Source organism: Lethenteron reissneri, chromosome 45 (genome assembly GCF_015708825.2).
Source record: "Lethenteron reissneri isolate LAM-NWPU_2019-01 chromosome 45, ASM1570882v1, whole genome shotgun sequence".
NCBI classification, from domain to species: Eukaryota; Metazoa; Chordata; class Hyperoartia; order Petromyzontiformes; family Petromyzontidae; genus Lethenteron; species Lethenteron reissneri.
The window spans coordinates 3,840,479-3,863,187 of NC_083823.1; the positions used below are offsets into that span (position 1 = coordinate 3,840,479).

At 52.7% G+C, this 22,709-nt stretch overlaps 1 protein-coding gene across 2 annotated transcripts; it reads right to left on the reverse strand.

Annotated features, from left to right (window-relative positions):
* Nucleotides 1–83: 83 nt before the first annotated feature.
* Nucleotides 84–22,287, reverse strand: WNT11 (Wnt family member 11). Of its 2 annotated transcripts, none has more exons than XM_061570361.1 (6): nt 22,160–22,287; nt 13,851–14,518; nt 3,934–4,169; nt 3,249–3,529; nt 2,240–2,532; nt 84–948 (listed from the first exon to the last, which is right to left on the reverse strand). In XM_061570361.1, exons 2-6 carry the CDS (start codon nt 13,970–13,972, stop codon nt 774–776), a joined length of 1,107 nt encoding a protein of 368 aa, XP_061426345.1. In that variant the 5' UTR covers nt 13,973–14,518; nt 22,160–22,287; the 3' UTR covers nt 84–773. The 2 variants fall into 2 exon arrangements, with proteins under 2 accessions (XP_061426345.1, XP_061426344.1); XM_061570360.1 differs by lacking the exon at nt 22,160–22,287 and adding an exon at nt 16,089–16,250.
* Nucleotides 22,288–22,709: the final 422 nt, after the last annotated feature.

A 22,709-nucleotide genomic window follows, 5' to 3' on the forward strand; every position in this document is an offset into this window, starting at 1 on the left:
CTCTCTCTCTGGCTGAATTTCTTCTGTAAGCTTCTTGCACCAGGAGGCAGGTGTGCGAGAAGGGCACCGCTTTTTTTTCCTCTCTCTCTCTCGGGAGGTTTTTCATTTGCTGTTGTTTTTACATCGGCAAGGCTTCCGATGGAAATCTCAAAAGCGGATTTAGTTTCGTTTTGTTCTTAACGAAAAGGCACACGTACGTTCCGGCGTCGTAGAGCTTGCGATAGATGCGCGCCTCGAAATAAATGAAACTTAGAGAGGGCAAAATCTCCAGAGTAGTAACGGCTGTTTGTCCGCGATGTGCACGCGTGAGTAAAGCCACGTCTGGATTTGTTTCTGTTGACCGCTACTAATCCGTGCTTTCTGCTTAGGGCCTCGATGTTGGTGAAGTGTACATTTTATAAATCTCAAACACAGACGCGTAACTTTTCGAATTTAGTTTTTTGTCGCGAGTGCCATTTTTCCGTTGGGGGGCGGTGCGATTCGTTTAAGAATTTTCTTTCGCCCGATTATTGTCTTGCATCTTCTTGTATTATTCAGCCGGAACAAACTTACAACATAAGTCCCGTTTTTTTTTGCTTTTCTCCTCTCCCGTACCTCAAAACATTTCATTGTTAAAGTAGTTCCTTCCGCAAAGTTCCACCCCCGCCCGGCCTCCTCACCGGCGCAGCGATACCGTTTTTGTGTTGCCCACGGGTCGGCAAAGAGTTCACGAGAACGCGACGTTGTGACGCGCGGCGTGATTACGCCACCGTCGCCTTTGACGCGAGCCGGAACTACTTGCACACGTATCGCTCCACGGTGCGCTCGCACTTCTTGCAGGTGACGTAGCAGCACCAGTGGTACTTGCAGTGGCAGCGCTCCACAAGCGTCTCCGAGTACGGGTTGTACCCGCGGCCGCAGCACATGAGGTCGCAGCTGTCGCTCCCGGATGATGTCTTATTGCACTGCCTGAGGGGGGCGGGGGGGGGCAGGCAGAGACAAATGAGGAAAGCCACCAGAGACGAGGCCGAAGGCGCTGTACGTACGTTGAACTTCTCTCCTACCGTACGCACACACGCACACAATGCGTGCATGCACACGTACACACGCACACAATGCGTGCATGCACACGTACACACGCACACAATGCGTGCATGCACACGTACACACGCACACAATGCGTGCATGCACACGTACACACGCACACAATGCGTGCATGCACACGTACACACGCACACAATGCGTGCATGCACACGTACACACGCACACAATGCGTGCATGCACACGTACACACGCACACAATGCGTGCATGCACACGTACACACGCACACACACAATGCGTGCATGCACACGTACACGTACACACACACACACACAATGCGTGCATGCACACGTACACACACACACACACAGACAATGCGTGCATGCACACGTACACGTACACACACACACAATGCGTGCATGCACACGTACACACACACACAGTACAACAACAACAAGACCCCGCCATTCGCCACTAAGGCCACGCACAAGAACACACAAAAAAAGAAAAAGATCCCCCGTGTAGCCTTAACAGACTGTTGGGGAAAGTGCTGTTAGCGAGCACCTATGATGGCCGGCACGGCACACGAGGGGGTGGGTGGCCAACACCACGCCCGGCCACCTTAGTCTCCCCACTGGCGATGTTTACACATCGCACCAGGCAGTAATTTAAGGCTGAGTCGACCTAGGGGAGGCCCAGGACCAGTTCAGATAATCGTCACCAGTGCTGGCCGCGAGCGAGAATCGAACCCGCGTCGCCGGGTTCGTGGCGCAGCGCGCTAACCCACCACACTACCGCACGCGTGCACACACACACACAGCGTGCACACACACACACACAACAAAGATCAAAGATCCCCCATATAGCCTTAACAGACTGCAAGCACCTATGAAGGCCGGAACGGTACACGAGGGGGTGTGTGGCCAGCACCACGCCCGACCGCCTTTGTCTCCCTAGTGGCAATGTTTACACACTGCACCAGGTACTCATTTGAGGCCGAGTCGACCTAGGGGAGGCCCAGGACTGGTTCAGATAATCGTCACTGGTGTTGGCCGTGAGCGGGAATCGAACTCATGTCGCCGGGTTCATAGCGCAGCGCGCTAACCGCTACACGTACGCACACACACACAGCGTACACACACTACACACACAGCGTACACACACTACACACACAGCGTACACACACTACACACACAGCGTACACACACACACACGCACCTGTCCTGCGTGCCGGGCGACCCGAGCCGCTCGTTGACGGCGCAGTAGTCGGGCGAGCCCACGGTGTACACCAGCTCGTCGTCGCGCACCGGCCGGATGTCCATGTCGCGCGGCACCAGCTGGTGGCGCGTGCCCACGTGCCGGTGGGTCACCTTGCTCGCCGAGAGGTAGCGCGACTTCAGCTCGGCGGCGATGGCGGCGAGGTCGCGCGTGCCCTTCCAGCAGGTCTTCACCGAGCACGAGCCCGAGATGCCGTGGCACTTGCACTTGGTTTCCACCGAGCTGAGGAGGGCCTTGAGGAGACGGATGGGGGGGGCGGGGGGCGAAGGAGCGATTCAGGATTCTCGCCAGCTAGGGCTGACCCCAGAGGGGAGACGAGGCTTTGCTCGGTTTTGTTTGGGTGTCGCTCACGTCGATGCTTGAAGGTTCGGCACGCACACACACACACGCGCGCTTCCGTGGCGGCGCCACGACCAAATCAAAGCCCCCCCCCCCCCCCCCAGCTTTGATTTCTCGCCGAGAAATGTACCGCCCGTTGGTCGAATCGGCAGGTGACACGGGATCTCCATGTTACACCCGAGCTACCTCCACGTTTCTAAACTAAAACTATTTTTTTTTATTTTACCAGGTAAAGCCCAAAGAGCTGAACGGCTCTTTTTTTTCAGAAGCGATCTGGCCACAAATGACAACTCCACCAAGTGGCTTATCACGTGGACATTTATATCAGTAGCCAAATACTCTGAAACGCACGCCGATTCTAAATATGGCCGGGGGGGAAAAAAACACCAGAGGACCTGGAGAAAAATCGACGTGAACACTGGGAGAGAGCGACACACAAACTCCAAATATACAGCAGCAGGCGTCCGGGTCGGGATCGAACCCACGACCTCCTGCGTACCCGGCGAGGTAGTCAACATCTTCGCCAGCGCGGCGCCCACGCCGCACCTCCGGCGTCGTCACCACCAACCTACCCGCCCCCCCTCCCCCACCGCCCCCGCCGCGTGGTTACCTGCCGGCCGACCTCGTTGTTGTGCAGGTTCATGAGCCGCGACACCTGGCCACGCGCAGACTTCTTGGCGCGCATGGGCGCGTCGGCAAAGCGACCTCCCACCGCCAGGCCATGCCGCAGGTTGTCGCCGCAGCCTCCCCAGCGGAAGTCGGCCGATGGGGCCTCGGCCGGCGTGGGGGCGCAGGAGCACGAGGCGAGGTCGCCGGCGGCGCAGGCCCGCGCCACCCCGTGGCTCGCGGCCGCCGCGGACAGCGCGTACACGAAGGCCGACTCACGCGTGCCTGTGGTAGGGGGGGGGGAGGGGCGGTAGCGTAGTGCGGTTAGCGCGACGCGTTACAAACCTCAATCATTGTTACACCCGCTCGTTCACACGCTCACCCACCCAGCCACTCACCCAACCGCTCGTTCACACGCTCACCAACCCACCCACTCACCCCCGCTCGCTCACACACTCACCAACCCACCCACCCACCCATCCGCTCGTTCACATGCACACCCACCCAGCCACCCAGCCCCGCCTGTTCACACGGTCACCCACCCAACCCACCCAGCCCCGCCCGTTCACACGCTCACCCACCCAGCCCCGCCCGTTCACACGCTCACCCACCCAGCCCCGCCCATTCACACGCTCACCCACCCAGCTGCTCACAGGCCTGCCTGTCCGCCCGCGTGCCCACACACTCACCCCTCTCGAGGTCGGGAGAGAAATTGGGTGCCCGCTCGGCGGTGGAGCAGTTCCAGCGCATGTCGGCGAAGGCCTTGGTGCAGGCGCGCAGCGTGTCGCGTGCCGCCTGCGCCAGCACGGGCGCCACGTCCAGCTGGCGCCGGCACAGCTGCGTCTGCTCGCCCACGAAGCCGCCCAGCCCCCGGCACAGCCCCGTGTGGTTCCACACCTGCTCCACGGGCACCCGTGATATCGCCCTGGGGTGGTTGGCACGGGGAGGGGGGGGAAGAGGGCAACGTTGAAATGTTGAGAGGTACAGGATCACGCGGAACATTACGGGAGTGGAGAGGGAGGTGGCCGCCGGTTATTGCGAAAGCGAGCGAGATCGCGAAAGTCGCCCAGCTGGAAACCGCCACGGAGCGGCGTAGGGGGAGAGACGGTGAGATGGAGGGGGAGAGAGAGAGAGGGGTGGAAGGGGTTAGAGGGAGGGGAGGTCAAAAAGGTCAAGTTAAAATAGGAAAATTCATGATGCAGTAAACTTTTGAAAAATAATGACATGACACAGCACTCATGACCAATACGAGACACCACGATGCAGACAGCGCTAAAGTCTGAGCGGCGACACCGAGTGATGACGCGGAGCGGCGCGCCACCACGGTAAATCGCCCCGATGGCACGAGCCCCGGGGGGGGGGGGGGGGGGGGGGGGGGGGGGAGCAACATCCGGGAGCACCGGTGCGGAGATGGAGTTGCGAGATCGCGAGCGAGACGGAGCGTGCTGTTGCGAGGGATAGCGACGGTGCACAGCGGCCGATCATTTGGTCCACAGCTGCTGACGACGACGTGCGAGAGAGGCAGGGGATATTAGACGGTGGTGGAATATTACAGAGCGTGTGTCTGCGTGGGGGGAGCGGTAGTGCAACGGTTTGCGTGCCGAGCTACAGAAAACCCGTCGAACCGAGTTAGATTCCCCACTCGCGACCAATTAGAGTGGCAAATATCTGAACCGGTACTGGGCATGCCCTATGTCGACCTCGGCCTCAGACGAGTACCTGGTGCGGTGTGCAAACACTGTGGACACCGAGGAGATGAAAGTGACCGAGCGTGGTGCTGGCCACCCACTCCCCCCGTGCCGACCTTCATTAGGAGCACCCTAACAGCACTTGCCCCAACAGTCTGTTAAAGGCCATACGGGGGATCTTTGTCTTTGTATTCAAACCACGGTGCCAAAGGACCACGATACTACATTACCCAGTCGGTATACAGCTTATACACGTGTGTATGTCAAACTTCTTTCACACCGTACGTAGCTAATCGGAGGTGCGGGGGGAAGGACAACAAACTAAACACCCCATCGCGGAAAAGTTCTGAGAGCCCGCGAAGCTTCCCTCGGTAAAACAAGCGGCAGGAGACTAGTCGTGATGACGACGACGATATAGCCACGCGTGCATGTCTCATCAAGAATCGGTTCCAACGTGATCAGGATGACCATCCAGCGGCGGATAGAGAATGGATCGTTGATAAGTGTCCGTGTCCATCGCCTGTTGGCTCTCGTGCGGCGAGGCCTCCATTCAGCAGCGGATAGAGAATGGATGACTCGAATTTCTATCAATGGTACGTTTTACGAATATAGTTTCGTGATAATTAGACATTTGTAAAATGCTAATTATGGATAATACCCTTTGCAGCACGTGCTCAATCCGCTGCTGGATGAAGGCCTCCAACAATGTATTCCAAATGGACCTCAGCGTGTCGCATCTGCCAGCAGAGCCCAAGACCCTGGTGTTTATAGATTTAATTAGCCTTAAACTAACAAAAGCAAATACATTTTCGACTTATTATTTTTTGCAAATGCAAAAATAGGAAATAGCTTGTACAGTTCCGCATGTTTATCCTGAGCCCTACAGGATAAACAATTTGCTGTTATTATTAGTGTGTGTGTGTAAACTTTCGTTATTTTTTTAGCTTTGGGTCATTTTCCAGCACTTATACAATTAGAACATAATGCTAAGATTGATTACACAGACAAAGATCCCCCATACAGCCCTAACAGACGGTCGGGGCAAGTGCTGTTAGCGAGCACCTATGAAGACCGGCACGGCATACGAGGGGGGGGAGGGATGCCTACACATCGCACCACGTGGTGATGCCTACACATCGCACCGCGTGATGATGCTTACACATCGCACCGGGTACAGGAATCGTTCGAGGGCGAACGGAACTAGGAGAGTCCCAGGGACCGGTTCAGAGAATCGTCACCCTGGTGTTGTCAGCGTTAGGGGGGGGGGGGATTTAACTCCGGTGCTTAGAGCAGCCCGGGGCCAAGTGCTGTCAAAGAGAGCACCTTTATAGACACACCCGGCCGCCCTGGTCTACGCAGTCGTATCGGTTACACACCACCCCACCCGCTAATTATTTCAGGCCGAGTGAACCTAGGTGGGCAGGTTCCAGGAGCGTTTCGACGTCAGAAGTAATACTTCTCCGGTTTAGTTTGAAGGTGTCGGGACGGGGGGGCGGGGGGCACGCAGGGGGGGGTTACCCCTGGCTCCGCACCCCCCCCCCCCATGGACGGCCTTGTGTACACATGTAGTGTGCATCTTCTTGGTTCTTTCGGTAAGTCACGTAGAATGGAAATAATAAAATAATACAATTAAAACATAATAAAATAATTCTCACGACGTTTCGGCCACAACGCAAGCAGCCGTCCTCAGGTGAAGAACAGGTCTGTCGACAAGACAGAGTCTGAATGACACGTCCTGGGCTTGGAGCGTCTATTTAAGCTGGGAGGGAGGAGGAAGAGTGCCTTGACAAAATAATTTGCATTTCAAGAGGGATTTTAGCATATTTATGTAATATTACACTATGTATTATTCTACCCACCCTACTAGAATTATTTTATTATGCTTTATTTTTTTTTCTACGTGACTTTACCGAAAGAACCAAGAAGATGAATCCCTGCAGTCACGAAAGCTTTAAATCGAAATGTAGTGTGCATGTTCATATACAATACAACAATCTCAACGAATACGCCTGCAACTCCGTAGCCGTGGCCACACCACGGAAAGGGCAACAGAATCAGAATATGTATTTATACTGGGGAGGAATCCGACGAGCTGTAAAGCTCTTATTTACGGATGTCCAGTCAGTCAGGGGCGGGTCACGACGTTACAACAAAACATAATACAAACACATATGGGAAGAGAAGAAGGAACGCGGATGGGAATAGAGAAGAGAAATAATGGAAAGTTGGAGGGAAATGAACAAAGATAAACTTCGCCTCGGCGCAGCTGCACGGAGCAGAGTCTGTTTTCACAGTGGGCGGCACCCAGAGAGGAGAAATTCTTGAGTGGGTGTGGCCACATGGGAGTCACGTGATTTACGGGGAGGCTCGAGCCGATTTCGATACAAGCAGTACATAGTATACACAATGGGTCATACATAGGAGGACGGGAGGAGGTTTTCACAAATCTGGCTGTCGCCTGGTGATGCTAGTTGTAATTACTGGCGAAACGTACTCCGATTGTAAATGTAGTGGATTTGCTCTCCAACACACCGGTGTGCTGTACTAGTACACTACACTATACACTACACAATACACTACACACTAGTGCTGTACTAGTAACGAATTGGCACGTTCTGGTGGTGGCGGCGGGTTTAACGACACATTAAAATTTAAGCGATCTAACCCAAAAAAAACATATTATGGGTCATACATAGCATACACAACGCATTGGCGTGTCAACGACTTCACATGAGTGCTAAACACCCAAAAAACGAGACGACGACGATGACGAGGATGACGACGATGCGAGTGAACAATGGGGGGGGGGGGGGGGGATAACAACCACTTGGCTCGCGAGGCTGGGAATACGAGCGGGTGGGAAGGGGGGGGGGCAGCCAAGTCCGTTTGTTGTGGCCAATGGTCACAGGCCGCACGTCTGGTCGCGTTACACGGGGATGAGACTATGATTACCATGCTGGCGATAATGACTCTGCGGTGGCTACGTTCGGATTTAGATGGAGGTGGGTGGGGTGGAGGTGGGTTGGAGAGAAATTGCAGCAGTCACTCGCGACAACGCGAATTACCGTCGTCTCGTTTACAGCGCCGTTGTCAATCCACTGCTGGATGAAGCCCTACCCCACCACCAACGCCCTGCCGTGCCCAGCGCCGTTTGGTAAAAGTGTGGGTGGCGAGAGGGGGGAGGGTGATGGCGGGACATATTTAGAAATCAGGCGCCACCCATAGTAGCCGTGGCCGGGAATGTAACTCAGGTGGGCGATTTCACGTGGTGCGTGCACTTCACGATCCGACGGTGGAAGTACCGAGATTCTCTCTTCCACGACGACTATGGACCACGCTGAACCGCGCTCGAACACGACACGGCAGATGCGCGTGCACGTTTCATAAATGGAAGATCAAAGAATCGCCCAACTGCGACTGTGGAGAAGACCTAACCATCAAGCACGTCGCCCATAAAATGCTCCATCCATGCACATCCTGGCGGTATCGGCGAAATCTGCACTGCGTCAACCACATCGGTGGACTGGATGAGAAACCATCGCATCCATTTAAGACGATCGTTAAGAAAAAAGAAACTTGATTTTCACAATGGCACACGAAAGAAAAAGACTCCTCTCCCCCCACCCCAGACACTAGAATGATTGCGCACGTGTACACAAAGACAGAATGTTGGGGCAAGTGCTGTTAGCGAGCACCTATGAAGGCCTGAATGGCGCATGAGGAGGTGGGTGGCCAACACCACGCCCGACCGCCTTTGTCTCCATGGTGGCGGTGTTTTTTAACATACCTCGCCATTTGAGGCCGAGTCGACCTAGGGGACGGTACACAACTGAAAAAACACGTGACCTCCAGCTCAAATTGAGATCGGACCTGTGTGTTGGTCACATAGGAACTTGTTTAGCAAAGTCAGACTAAGACTGCGTGTACCCAACGATCGGAACGTTTGTGTCCTTAATTTAAACCAGGTGATTCGCGATGGACATTTTCAGAAAAGACCTGTGGACTTGTGTAATGTTGACGTTGCACGTGCCAAATACACATCACGGAATATGCTCCGGCAATTTGACTGCTACGACACTCTTGCGTGCACGATATACACGCGTAAAAAAAGTGTTTTGGCGCGGAGTGCCGACTATTGGAACGTAACCTGCCATAACTGCATACTTTATAAACACCCGTTGTAAATATTGATTTCATTAGCAGCTCATTAAGAGGCTCGTGGGACAGCAAATCAGCTCATGTAGCCGCTAATGCTCGCAGCTTGGGACTAGCCACAGTAGGGCATTCACCTCTCATTCACTCGCGCCTGCAGTGGTTACAGCTCGGACTCGGTGGGGAGGTGGGGGGGGGTCACAAAAACCCAACCGTTGGGGTCAAACTAACTCGAACTTGGAGTCAAACACTCACACGTCAGCTCACAAAAACTCGTAATTGGGGGGGGAGGGGGGGGTGTTATAACATCCCAACTATTTTGGGGGGTGGGGGGAAGAGGTCACGAAAAAAAAATCGATCTTGGCAGGTTGAAAAAACTTGAATTAGGGGTAACCAAAAGTCACACTTGGATTAGAGTCGGATTCCCCGAAACCAACATTTGGAACCACAACACCAGTCGCTCATGAAACCCCTAAGCCTCAGAGTAATAAAGCGACACCACAGGCGCCGTGACCCCCCACCCGTGTCGCGCCGTGACCCCCCACCCGTGTCGCGCCGTGACCCCCACCCGTGTCGCGCCGTGACCCCCCACGAGGCCCAACGATCGTCTACGAACATCAAGAAAACCCGGCGCAGAACCGTCTCGTCGGCACTCCCCAGGATGTCGGCAAACATCACCGCCACTACCACCAACGAGAGCACGTTATCTTTAGGATCACGAATATATATATACACACACCCGGCCATGGTTAGAGCTTTTTATAATACATATATGTATTTTTAAAAAGGGTAGCTACGTATGATAATTGTTTTTTTACCCTTTTATCTGGCAACAAAACTGACACCTTTTTTTTACAAGGAGTCATGTTTGCATAGACCACAATACCTGCAGTCGGAATGCAAACAAAAAAAACGTAACTTTGATAATGTATGCACTGTCCTTGACGTCATCTGGTCCAACACCATGTGAGACTAGGCTCTAAGGAAAGCTGTCTCGGGTGTGAACCAATCAACTACAAGGACAGTGCATACATTATCAGAGTTGTATTTTGTTGTTTGCATTCCGACTGCAGGTATTGTGGTCTATGCAAACATGACTCCTTGGAAAAAAAAGGTGTCAGTTTTGTTGCCAGATAAAAGGGTAAAAAACCAATTATCATGTTTTTCTACTGGCAAATAAAGGTTCCAATGGGGTAGCTACGTAGTATATTTGTTTGATAGAGAATGTCGTTTATGGGAGGAGGCTGGGGGTGGGGTACGAAGCGTCGACAAAATACGAACGTAAAATATCTCAATCCGGACGGCGTGCACACAAACACTGCTGCCCCATGGTGGACGAGAAGAACTCACCACCCCACGTGGTTACGGGACCATTCCCCGATGCAGAACATCCCCTCGGCTTCAATCTTCTACTGCGACGAAGCTTCTGGGTCGGCAACCCCTAAACCCACATCGCCACTGCATTGCTATTGGCAGCAGCATCAGCAGATGCGCTTCAACGTTGACGATGATGCACAGATGGGGGATATTAAAAATAAACTCTCCAACGGTGCCCGGAGACTGTGGTCACCCACCCAGAACGGACAACCATGGGGAGACATGGAAAAAAACCAGACTCAATGGCCGAGTTACGAATACGAAGGAGGCACTGTCATCATCACCAGTCCGTTTACTCCCGACGCAATCATCTGGCTCATCAAGCCGCCTCGACGTGAAACGAGACTTCTTGTCGCTTTACATCAACATCAGCCAGGAGGAAGAGCGGGGGTGGGGTGGGGGGGGAAGACGACAGGGCTAAGACCCGCGGCCGCGCCACTTGTGGGTAATCGCGCTCAAAACGCCCGCGATGCAAAGGTCGCGTTTATCAGCGCAGCCACAGAGGGGTTCACACGTGAGAGTTTCACGATCGGCTGACTGACGTCTGGGGGAGGGGCTCAATTAAGCAAATTAGGAAGTGAATGCACACGTGTGTGTGCGCGTCTGTGTGTGTGTGTCTGCGTGGGGAGCTGTGTCTTTGCGGTTAGCGCGCTGCGCTACGAACCCGGCGAACCAGAGTTCGATTCCAACAGCAATGACGATTATCCGAACCGGTCATGGGCTTCCCCCCTAGGTCGACTCGGCCTCAAATGAGTAATTGGTTGCGGTGTGTAAAACAATCGCCACTGGGGAGACAAAGGCGGCCGGGCGTTGTGTTGGCCACCCCCCCCCCCCTCGTGTGCCGTGCTGACCTTCATTCGGCGCTCGCTAACGGCACTTTCCCCAACAGTCTGTTCAGGCTATACGGGGGTTCTTTGTCTTTGTTGTGCGAGGGTGGCATGGCTATTACTACGAATGCACTTGACGATACACCAACAGGTTGTGTGTAGTGCTTCCGTGTCCACCGTTGTTGTTGTTGCTGCTGCTGCTGCAATAATAATGATGCTGCTACTCGCTCACCGCCCCCCAATGTTTATTCCGCAAAACGTTTACGGATCGGCGCCAATGCCTCGAAGCGTTTTGGATTCATTCGGGGAAATTTTTTTAAAGAAATTCTCGCCGCTGGCCGCGATTGCTCGGCTGGTGTTGTGCGGAATTGTTTTAAATTCCTGGATAATATTCGTGGATAGCCGCGACGGTAGCTAGTCTATGCGCGCGTAAACATCGTGCAAAACCCTGACCGCGTGTGCCGATCTCCATCGTCGTGGCCAGGAGTTGAACCCAGGTCCACGAAAACTGTAGAAGCGCTTGGAGCGGAGTGCTCGAGACGGACAGGCCGCTTTAGACACGATCACCAACACAAGAATCCGATGTTCGTTTAGAACAATCACGCGCGTATATGCAGACACAGAAAGGACAAAGACTCCCCCCTTCCGTTCCCCGTTTAGCCGTACAAACCGGTGATGTTAGCGAGCACCTATTAAATCGGTGGTGTGGCCAACAACTATACCCGGCCCGCTTTTGTATCCCCCAGTTCCGAAACCACCGCATCGGGAAATCTACTCGCTTAGTGCAGAGTCGATGTCCAAATCAAGGCCCCCAATGATCATTCAAGTTCGATTTTCGATGCGCAACAAATGCGGACGTCAAATTGAACCAGAGGTTGCCGGCATTCAGCGCTAAGCATCGCACCAACGCTGCCCACACAAGAACGCACAAGACAAAGACCCCCCCCCCCATCCCCCGTGGTGGGGGGTTGTCCAACACCACTCCCGACCGCCTTTGTATCCCCAAGATACACACCGCACCAGGTGTTAAATTTGAGGCCGAGTTGACCTAGGGGAGACCCGGAGACTTGTATTTAGATAGCAGTCGCTGGTGTTGGCCGTGAGCGAGAATCGAACTCGGTCCGTCGGGATTGTAGCGTCGCGCATTAACCACTACACAAATCGTACATGCATATATACACACACTCACACATATACCATGTACACACGTCACGTACACATACAATGTACACACGTCACGTACACATAAATAAATACACAGATATGCGCACGCGTGTATGTTAATATACACACATAATCACGTAAACCATATAGGAATACATCCTGTACATTGAGTATGCACGCATATATTCACACATGTACCCTAGACAAATATAATGTATACATACTAAATGCAGTGTGTATATATACACACACACACTTTATATGCCGTACACACAAAGATACTAAGACGAATAAATGCCCACGTATTAGATTAATCGAATGTTTGGGCAAATGCTAAATGCGAGCACCTACGGAATTTACAACACACACACACACATATATACGCAAACATAATTATATACACACACAGTATGTGTGTATACTGTCTATTTAACAACATGCACGCACACACATACACAAAAACACACGAAACGCCAAACACTTCTCATATCAGCACGGGTGTTTTAAGGCAAACTACCTGTTAGCGAACACCTATTAATGTCGCATATACAGCATCAACATAACACAAATTTACACATTCCGTGTACACAACCCATCAGCGGGCAGCAATGGGTGATTGTCATTTCGTCCTGCGCCAAACGCCACTGAACCCACGTGCGGAAGTATAGTCAAGTCCGCCGACACTATCCGCACTGCGTGGTGCCGCTAGGACCTCATCCAGCAGTGGATTGGCAGACAGGCTCGACTCGCAAACACACAGACACCCTCGGTATGCGACGAAAGGATGGTGCAATAAATGCGCGTGCGAGTAATAATACACACAACACCATGCACACACACACTACATAATACACACTCACAATACACCAGACACTACACAATACACACACTACATAATATACACCATACACACACACACACTACATTATATACACCATGCACACACACTACACCATGCACACACACACTCCGCAATACACACTCCGCAATATACACCCACAATAAACACTACACACAAACACTACACTATACACACAATACACACTACACCATGCACACACACTACACAATACACACTACACCATGCACACACACTACACAATATACACTACACCATTATATACACACACCACAACACAATGCACCAATTATACACACACACAACACAATATACACACAATACACCATATATAACATTAAATACACACAATACACACAACAGACAAAGAAACCCGCCACTCCTATAGCCTGACCAGACTGTTGGGGCAAGTGCTGTTACCGAAGACCTATGACGGCAAACAACGGCACACGAAGCGGGGGGTGGCGTGGGTATCAAAAAAACACCACGCCCGGCCGCCTTTGTCTCTCCACACATAGGGCACTTGCGCTGGTACTTACAGCCATCGGATCGCGTTGCAGCAGACCACTTGAAGCACCAAGGCGCGCAGGACCCACACGAGGCACTTGCTCGCCATGCTCACCGCGCTGGTGGAGGAGGCGAAACCTCTGCGGGAACTCATTTCCACCGATCTGCTCCGGTGCGGGTCTGGTCCCGGTCTAGCACGGGTCTGGTCCCGGTCTATCACGGGTCTGGGTTGCGGTTCCCCGGTCCAAACCCCGACCAAAAAGAAACCCCACCGCACTCGGATTCGCGCTTTGACCGCGAGGAGGAGAAGTCCACAAAGCGTGGTGCGAGCACCGACGACTCCTCTCTGTGATCTGGCGGCTTCTGCGATTGCTCGCGATGAGTAAGAAGATGCTGCGCTGCTCTTGATGCTGCTCTTGATGCTGCCGCTGCTCTTGATGATGCGCTGCTCTTGATGCTGCTGCCGCCGCCGCCGATGTGAATCTTCTTGCGCGATGTGAATTGGAAGGAAGAAAAAAAACAAGTTCACATGCTCGATCCGAAATTCCGCGGCTCTGCGCTTGTTATCTTAGGTTCGGGTCGTAAGACGAGCAAGTCCGCTCGGCCACCAGCCACTTGCGCGTTCTACAAAGAAAACCGGTTCGGGGTCGTCGTCGTCGTATAAACCGGTGCCGCCGATTCCACGTCCGTTCCGAGAACCCTGCACGCGAGACACAAAAGACGACGCGCAAATGAAGACCCCCTTCCCCGTTTCGCTTTCAACAACGTTGTTTTGGGAGGCAAGTGCGGTTACGCAAGCACCGGCGGGGTGGGTTGGGGGTCGACACCCACTCCCGGCCGCCTTTGTCTCCCCACCGCACCAAGGTGCACACTTGATAATCGTGTAAACACTGCGGAGGCGCGGGGCAGGTTGAGATATTTCCGCGTCTGCCACTTGGTCGTGAGCGGGAATCGAACGTCGGGTTTTTTTTTTTAGTCACGCGTTGCGCTAACCACTGCGCCACCACTCCCACCCCCCCCCCCCACACACACGACAGACATGCAGACACACTCGCAACAGCTATAAACGAAGCCATCCACTACAAACCCATTCAACTTTATAGCTTTCAAACCCACGAACGACGTTATGCCTTTATTGGCGGATTGTAGACACCGCAGCAGTCTACAGGGGCACAACATTCTGAAAACCGGCGAGCAGCGTACATTTAGAAACCGTTCATGGTCCGTTCACGCACAACACGATCGCTGAACTCCCCCCTTCGAATTCCAAGTCGCTCCAAGGAGAACGAGACGAAGCCAAAACTCGCGCCCGATGCCCGATGCGCACTTCTACAAATCCGTTTCACACAACTCGCATGCATATAACAAGACGAAGATGCCTTCACAGACTGTCGGGGCAAGTGCTGTTAGCGAGCACCTATGAAGGCCGTCACGGCACACGAGGGGGTTGGGTAGACCAACACCACGCCCGGCCGCCTTTGTCTTCCCAGTGGCGATGTTTACACCCCGCACCGGGTCACTCATTTAAGGCCGAGTCGGCCTAGGGGAGGCCCAGGACCGGTTCAGATAATCGTCACCAGATGTTAACCGTGAGCGCGAATCGAACTGCACCACAGCATGTATTACACGCGACCTACCCGATTATAAGACGCATCCAGAAACTTTGCTTTAGAATGACAGGTGGGGTGGGTGGAAAGTGCGTCTTATAATCCGAAAAAAACGACGTACATTTGTTGAGTTTTTTTTACTTACACGCGCCGTGCCGTGCAAGATTATTATTTCGCCCCAATGAAATCACACGCGTAACAAAGTAAGCAGGCGAACACACAACAACAACACAGACATGCGCGTGCCGCTCGATACGCTCCAAAAATGCCACGAACGGAGGGAGAATCGCCAATTCGCAATGCGTCCACACATCACCCAACACGCATGGGCCACTCGGCCGAAATGTCCGTGCAACTCAAAGGGTCGCAGCGACATTACGATGTCGAGCACCCAACAATGAAACGTGTGCCGCGCTCGAGCAGAGCTCCATTTGAAGCCGAAGAAGATCGAACGTCTTCAGCGGAAATCCGTTCAAAAGCGATGCCGAGTTTCGGCCGATCTACTGAAATGGGGTCGGACCTCATCAGTGCTGCGAATGACTGAACAGCGTGCGCAAACGATTCCAGACCAAACAAAAAAAGCGATTAAAATTCACGCGTAATCGGATTATCGCCTCTAATGCAAGTATATTATAGTGTTAGCGCCGTGTGAGCTGTACTTACTCGGAACGCAGCCGCGGTGTGAATGGCTAAAAGAGCGTCAATTAAAGGGACACGACGCGTGGCGGTGGTCTGTCTCTCTCTCTCTGGGTGCTCTGCGGAGGAGGTCTCAGAGTGGAGTGAGAGGCGGGCGAGCGGACACGGCAGAGACACCGAGCATCTGATCGCATAAGCCCAGCCTCGTTTAGCTCACACACACACCCACCCACTGACACACACACACACCCCCACCCACTCACACACCCATATCCTTTGTGTGTGTGTGTTTGTATCTCTCTCACACACACACGTACCCACCTCCACATAACAAAGACAAAGATCCCCCGTATAGCCTTAAAACGGATGGGGCAAGTGCTATTAGCGAGCACCTATTAAGTCCCGAACGGTGAACGAGGGGGTGGGTGGCCAGCACCACGCCCGGCCGCCTTTGTCTCCCCAGTGGTGATGTGTTTTGCTCATTGGAGGCTGAGTCGACCTAGGGGAGGCCCATGACCTGTTCAGATAATCGTCACCGGTGTTGGCCGTGAGCGGGGAATCGAATTCGGGTCGTCGGCTTCGTAGCGCAGCGCGCTAACCGCTGGGCCACCGCTCCCCACATTCACATACCCCCCCCCCCCCCCCACTTTCTCCGACTTGTCCATTCTTCTCTCTCACAGACACTCAACGTCACCTACACATACACACATCCGTCATGTGTGTCTGTATCACGCACGCACGCACACTCCTCTACACACATAACCCACCACCCTTTCTCTATCTTGCCATCTTGCTTGTCCGTCTCTCTCACAGACACTCCACTTTACACACGCACACAGCCACCCACCCACACACACAGAGAGAGAGGAACCAACACACACACACAGACACATTCTCATCCCCTGCCGGCGCGTCCGTCTCCCACGCAGTACGCCAACGTCTCCGAACCAGTTCTGGCCAGCGTGGTGAAGTACAGAGCCGTCATTGACTCGGGACTTCATCCAGCAGTGGAATTACCATGCAGACACAAACTATACAACGACGGAAAAGATCCCCCCCCACCCACCGCTCTAGCCGCAGACTATTGGACCGCAGGCCCAACCGCCTTTGTCTCCCCACTGGTGCTGTTCGCACAAGTTGACTCTACGGAGAGACCCAGGATCGGTTCAGATATTCGTCACCGATGTTGGCCGTGAAGGGGGATTGAACTAGAATCTCTCTGCTGGGTTCGTAACGCAGCGCGCTAACCGCTGCGCCACCGCTCCCCACGCAACGCACCCACACACCCACACCACCGTGGTACGCACAGCACTATCTTGGCAATTCAACGACCTTTAATACTCGTGTTCGACCTGAAGTGCCAATACACGAGGTGATAGCAACGGGACGGCTTACAGCAAGCTCAACAGCTACACAGCTCACAACCCGCGTGGCGCACGACCGCTGTACCCATCCTAACTACAGGGTGCCTGCTTCCAAGCACATGGGGGGGGGGGGGTACATTCAGGGCGGCTACGCTCAATCAAGGGGACATCTCACGCTCAAACCTACCCGCAAACCAGGAAAAAGCAGCGAGCGACACGGCAGAGCCACGCAAGCCACCGTGGAATGCGACATCAAACTCGATGCTGAGTAGTATGCAAGACGTCTAATGGAGAGAATCAACGCGTCCATTCATAGGAACGGTACCGAAATAGATCGTGTTATTTAATTATATATATTCTTGGTTCTTTCGGTAAAGTCACGTAGAATGGAAATAAAAAAATAATAATACAAATCTACATAATAAAATAATTATTTTATTATGTTTTTTCCCATTCTACGTGACTTTACCGAAAGAACCAAGAAGATGAATCCATGCAGTCACGAAAGCTTGAAATTGAAATGTAATCATAGATGTATACTACAGCTCGATTATAATAGAACGTTGGGGGGCGCGGAGGGGGGTAGTTCTCTGTATCGGCTGCGTGTCTCGCCACCAATCTGATGATGATGATGAGAATAGTGGTGGTGGTGGTGGTAACAATCCCCAATGTTTGTGAGCATCAATCGAGCAGTGACGGGGTGCTGCCACCTGCCGGAATGAGTGCTTCATCGCAACGAGGTTAACAGCGCTGCTCGACGGCGTGTGCGCACGCTCCACGTGGTGTGTGTGTTGAATTTCTTCTTGGTTCTTTCGGTAAAGTCACGTAGAAGGGAAGTAACCTGAAGACGGCTGCTTGCGTTGTAGCCGAAACGTCGTGAGAATTATTTTATTATGTTTTATTTTTATTATTTTATTACTTCCCTTCTACGTGACTTTACCGAAAGAACTAAGAAGATGAATCCCTGCAGTCACGAAAGCTTTAAATCGAAATATTATTAAAGCTCTTTTTCATAGAGGTCCATCCAGAAGGGGCTGGTCAGAACGTAACAACAACAATACAAAGACTGTATCGCAAAGGTAAACAAATCACTTGGTTCTTTCGGTAAAGTCACGTAGAAGGGAAATAATAAAATAATAAACATAAAACAATAAAATTCTCACGACGTTTCGAATGCAACACAAGCAATCATCAGGTGTGAAAACCACAGCAAAAAAAATGTGAAACGTCGTGAGAATTAACTTTTATTTCTATTATTTTATTACTTCCCTTCTACGTGACTTTACCGAAAGAACCAAGAAGATGAATCCCTGCAGTCACGAAAGCTTTAAATCGAAATGTGTTGAACTTGTTTGGCAGCGCGCGTAGCCGACCGTGCGGATCGGGAGGTCCGTGGGCTGGACGAACAAACGGAACACAAACAGCGATTCTAAAGAAATGGGGTTTCTATCGAGATTTAAAGAGAGTGCATAGCTCCAGTGGCTTCCGAATAGCATAAGGAAGAGCGTTCCAGACGGCCGTAGAAGCGCATCTGAACGCCGGCGATGATTATCTGGAATGAGGTCCTGGGCCTCCACTAGGTAGACTCAGCCTAAAATTGATATTACCTGCTGCTGTGATTGCAGTGCGATCTAAACGTCGGTAAATAGCAAGTGGAATCGATGGTCACATCAGAGACAAAGGTTCCCCGTGTAGCCTTAACAGACTGTAGTGGCAAGTGCTGTTCGCGAGCACCTATGAAGATCGGAACGGTACACGAGGGGGTGGGTGGCCGGCCAGCAACATGCCCGACCGCCTTCGTCTCCCCAATAGCGTTTTTTTTTTTTACACCACACCACTCATTTGAGGCCGAGTCGACCTAGGGGAGGTCCACAACGTGTTTTATAAAATCATCACCGCTGTTGGCCATGAGCGGGAATCGAACTCGGGACGCCGGGTTCGTAGCGCAGCGCGCTAACCGCTACACCACCGCTCCCCAAACCACCAAAAGACAAAGATCACCCGTATAGCCTTAGCCGACTGTTGAGGGCAAGTGCCGAGTGGCACCTATGAAGGCCGGCAAGGCACACGACGGGGTGGGTGAGTGAGTGAGTGGCCAGCACCCTGCACGGCCGCCTTTGTCACACCACCAAAGACAAAGATCCCCTGTATTGTCTTAATAGATTGTAGGGGCAAGTGCTGTTAGTGAGCACCTATGAAGGCCGGCACGGCACACGACGGGGTGGGTGAGTGAGTGAGTGGCCAGCACCCTGCACGGCCGCCTTTGTCACACCACCAAAGACAAAGATCCCCCGTATAGCCTTAACAGATTGTAGGGGCAAGTGCTGTTAGTGAGCACCTATGAAGGCCGGCACGGCACACGAGGGGGTGAGTGAGTGGCCAGCACCCTGCACGGCCGTCTTTGTCACACCAAAGACAAAGATCCCCCTATAGCCTTAATAGATTGTAGGGGCAAGTGCTGTTAGTGAGCACCTATGAAGGCCGGAACGGCACACGAGGGGGTGGGTGGCCAGCACCACGCCCGACCGCCTTTGTCTCCTCAGTGGCGATGTTTACACACCGCACCAGGTACTCATTTCAGGCCGAGTCGACCTAGGGGAGACCCAGGACCGGTTCAGATAATCGTCACTGGTGTTGCTCCGTGAGCGAGATTCGAACTCGGGTCGCCGGGTTCATAGCGCAGCGTGCTAACCGCTCCACCACCACCACCACCACCAAGCTCATGCGTACGTTGTACCTGGTGGGGTGCCTTTAAGAGGTGCTCGCAAACTCCACGTGCCCCAACAAGCCAGCGCGTCCCGACGGGCAACACATTGTCCTTGGCAATTAGCATTTGTTAAGCGATACTCGTTGAGAGGGGCTGGAATCCTTGACTGGGTACCCAACAAAAAGTCTCAATACACACTGGCGGTGGACGTGCAGACTTCCTTTCATCCAGCCTCTGCGGGTGTCGACAAATCCCATTACGCCTGTCCCGAGCTCCAAATAGGTCTGGCGTACGGTACCGTAGCGCGAACAGCCGATATTGTCAATCCACTGCTGGATGAAGGCCCTCCCACACGCCGATCAGGGTTAAATTGACCATATTTCACCACGCTCTGTTTAAATGGCGTGTTGGGGAAGGGAAGGATCGTGTCAATGCCGTGACCATTATCAGCAGCAGCAGCTGTCGTGCTCGAGCCACTGCTGGATGTCACCATCTCTTACAACAGTCTCGCCACGCAACTATACATCTACGTCGGTGCACCGGGGCCGATTTCGCCGCTCCATCTCCACCGTGTACGTTCTTGCGGGCGAGTTTCCCTCCTTTGCCTGCCATTCCGTCGTGAGTCTCCACCACCGGACCGGGCATCACGATCCCTTTCAGCATCTAAACTAGAAAACTATTTTTTTCGTTTCACCAGGTAAAGGGCCACCGAGCGAAATTAGATAGTTTTCATAAGCGAACTGGCCACCAATGATTGCTCAACGAAGTGGCCCCATCGCGTGGAAATGTACAGCAGCCACATACTCCAAACGCACGTGGACTCTAAGTGTGTCGGGAAAACCCGGAGAACACGCAAATATACAGGCAGGCGTCAGGGTTGGGATTGAACCCACGACCTCCTGTATACTCGGCGAGGTAGTTAACATCTCCTAGCCACCGCCACGCCCCGTGTCGTTCCCCCCCCGATGCCCACGGACTTTCCGTAACATCCAACGTGGAAGTAATTCCACGATTCGAAACGATGACGCTCCCGAATGGGGGAACCACTTCATTCTAGATTTGAAGCTTTCGTGACTGCAAGGATTCATATTCTTAGGTTTTTCGGTAAAGTCACGTAGGTAAAACATTCATTAATTTTGATCTTTTACCTACGTGACTTTACCGAAAAAACCTAAGAATAGGAACCACTTCAGTTGAATAATGTTGCTCACACAATTGCGATTAGGTTCCCTTGCGCTCGTAAGGCGGTCACGACTAACATCGGAGACTCGTGACGACGATACTTGAACAAACCCGAAACAGACCGGAGTGGTGAAGTATGGCGAAACAACAAAAAACCCACCAACTCTTGGTGACACGACAACGCAATTGGGAAGAGGTCGTGATCCAACAGTGGATGGATCATGGCCGATGAATTATTGTTAAAACACACACGAGTTCAATAGGAACAAAATAGTATATAACACGCGTATTGCAATGTGGATAAGTGTTAAGCATTAAGTGGGTCTCGCTTACACGATCGGCTGCACCGATCTTACTCGTTAAGCAGTAATCGTTTATTCTTTGCACATTTAAAATTCCACATTCGTCAAACAAACTCGCTGTCAAATGCCAATAGAACAATAATCAAGTCATAATCTATACAGCTTTACGGATAATTGACGCTGTGGATAAAGACATCTGTGGAGCCTTTGAAGCCATGGTAGCAAATTATTGTTACGGAGCACAAAATTCGCACGATGTTGTATGTTGAATTTATTTCGTACCGTACGTAGCCCAACCGTGCTAATCGGATGTGATTACAAAGGTGATCTGTTCGGCATTGCAGGCTATCGGAACTAAACTGTTAGCGAGCACCTATTAGCAAGATGTGCAGTACAAAAGGTTATTCTGTACAACATTGTCGGACATTATTAGAAGGATGTCTGTTCGCGAGCACCTATTGATACATCACGACAACACACAAACACGGACCACCTTTATAGCAAGCACGTTTTGACTGCGCGGTTCCTTCTGAATCGACTCACCAGCCGCCTCCGCCGTCTCTCGCCCAACAAGAGGCAACCTCCACAACCTCGGGATGCGAACCTGTGTAGATACTGTCCAGTCGGTTCTCTGTAAGCTTCACACGCAGCCAGCAGTGGCACAATACACACACACGCGCGCGCGTGGTCTGCGTGTGTGAGTGTGCATATGTACAGAGTGTCGGACAGCCATTGGCCCATCAAGGCGACACCAAACCGCCCACCCCCCCCCCCCCCCGCGTGTTCCCCCACCACCATCACCAGACGTTTATTCGCAAACTTGATCGCACGCCCATCCCCCCACCCATCTCCTCATCTCCCCACCCATCCCCCCACACATCCCCCCACCCATCCCCCCACCTATCCTCCCCCCACCAAACCCCCCCCCACAACCCCCCCCCACCAAACCCCCCCCCACCAAGCCCCCCCCACCAAACCCCCCCCCCCCCCACCAAACCCCCCTCGCGTTTCAACTTTTTTTCCCAATTTATTCACGAAAGCCACACTCAGTCCCAGGACTTTTATGCAGAAGGATCTTCCTTCTTAACTTTGG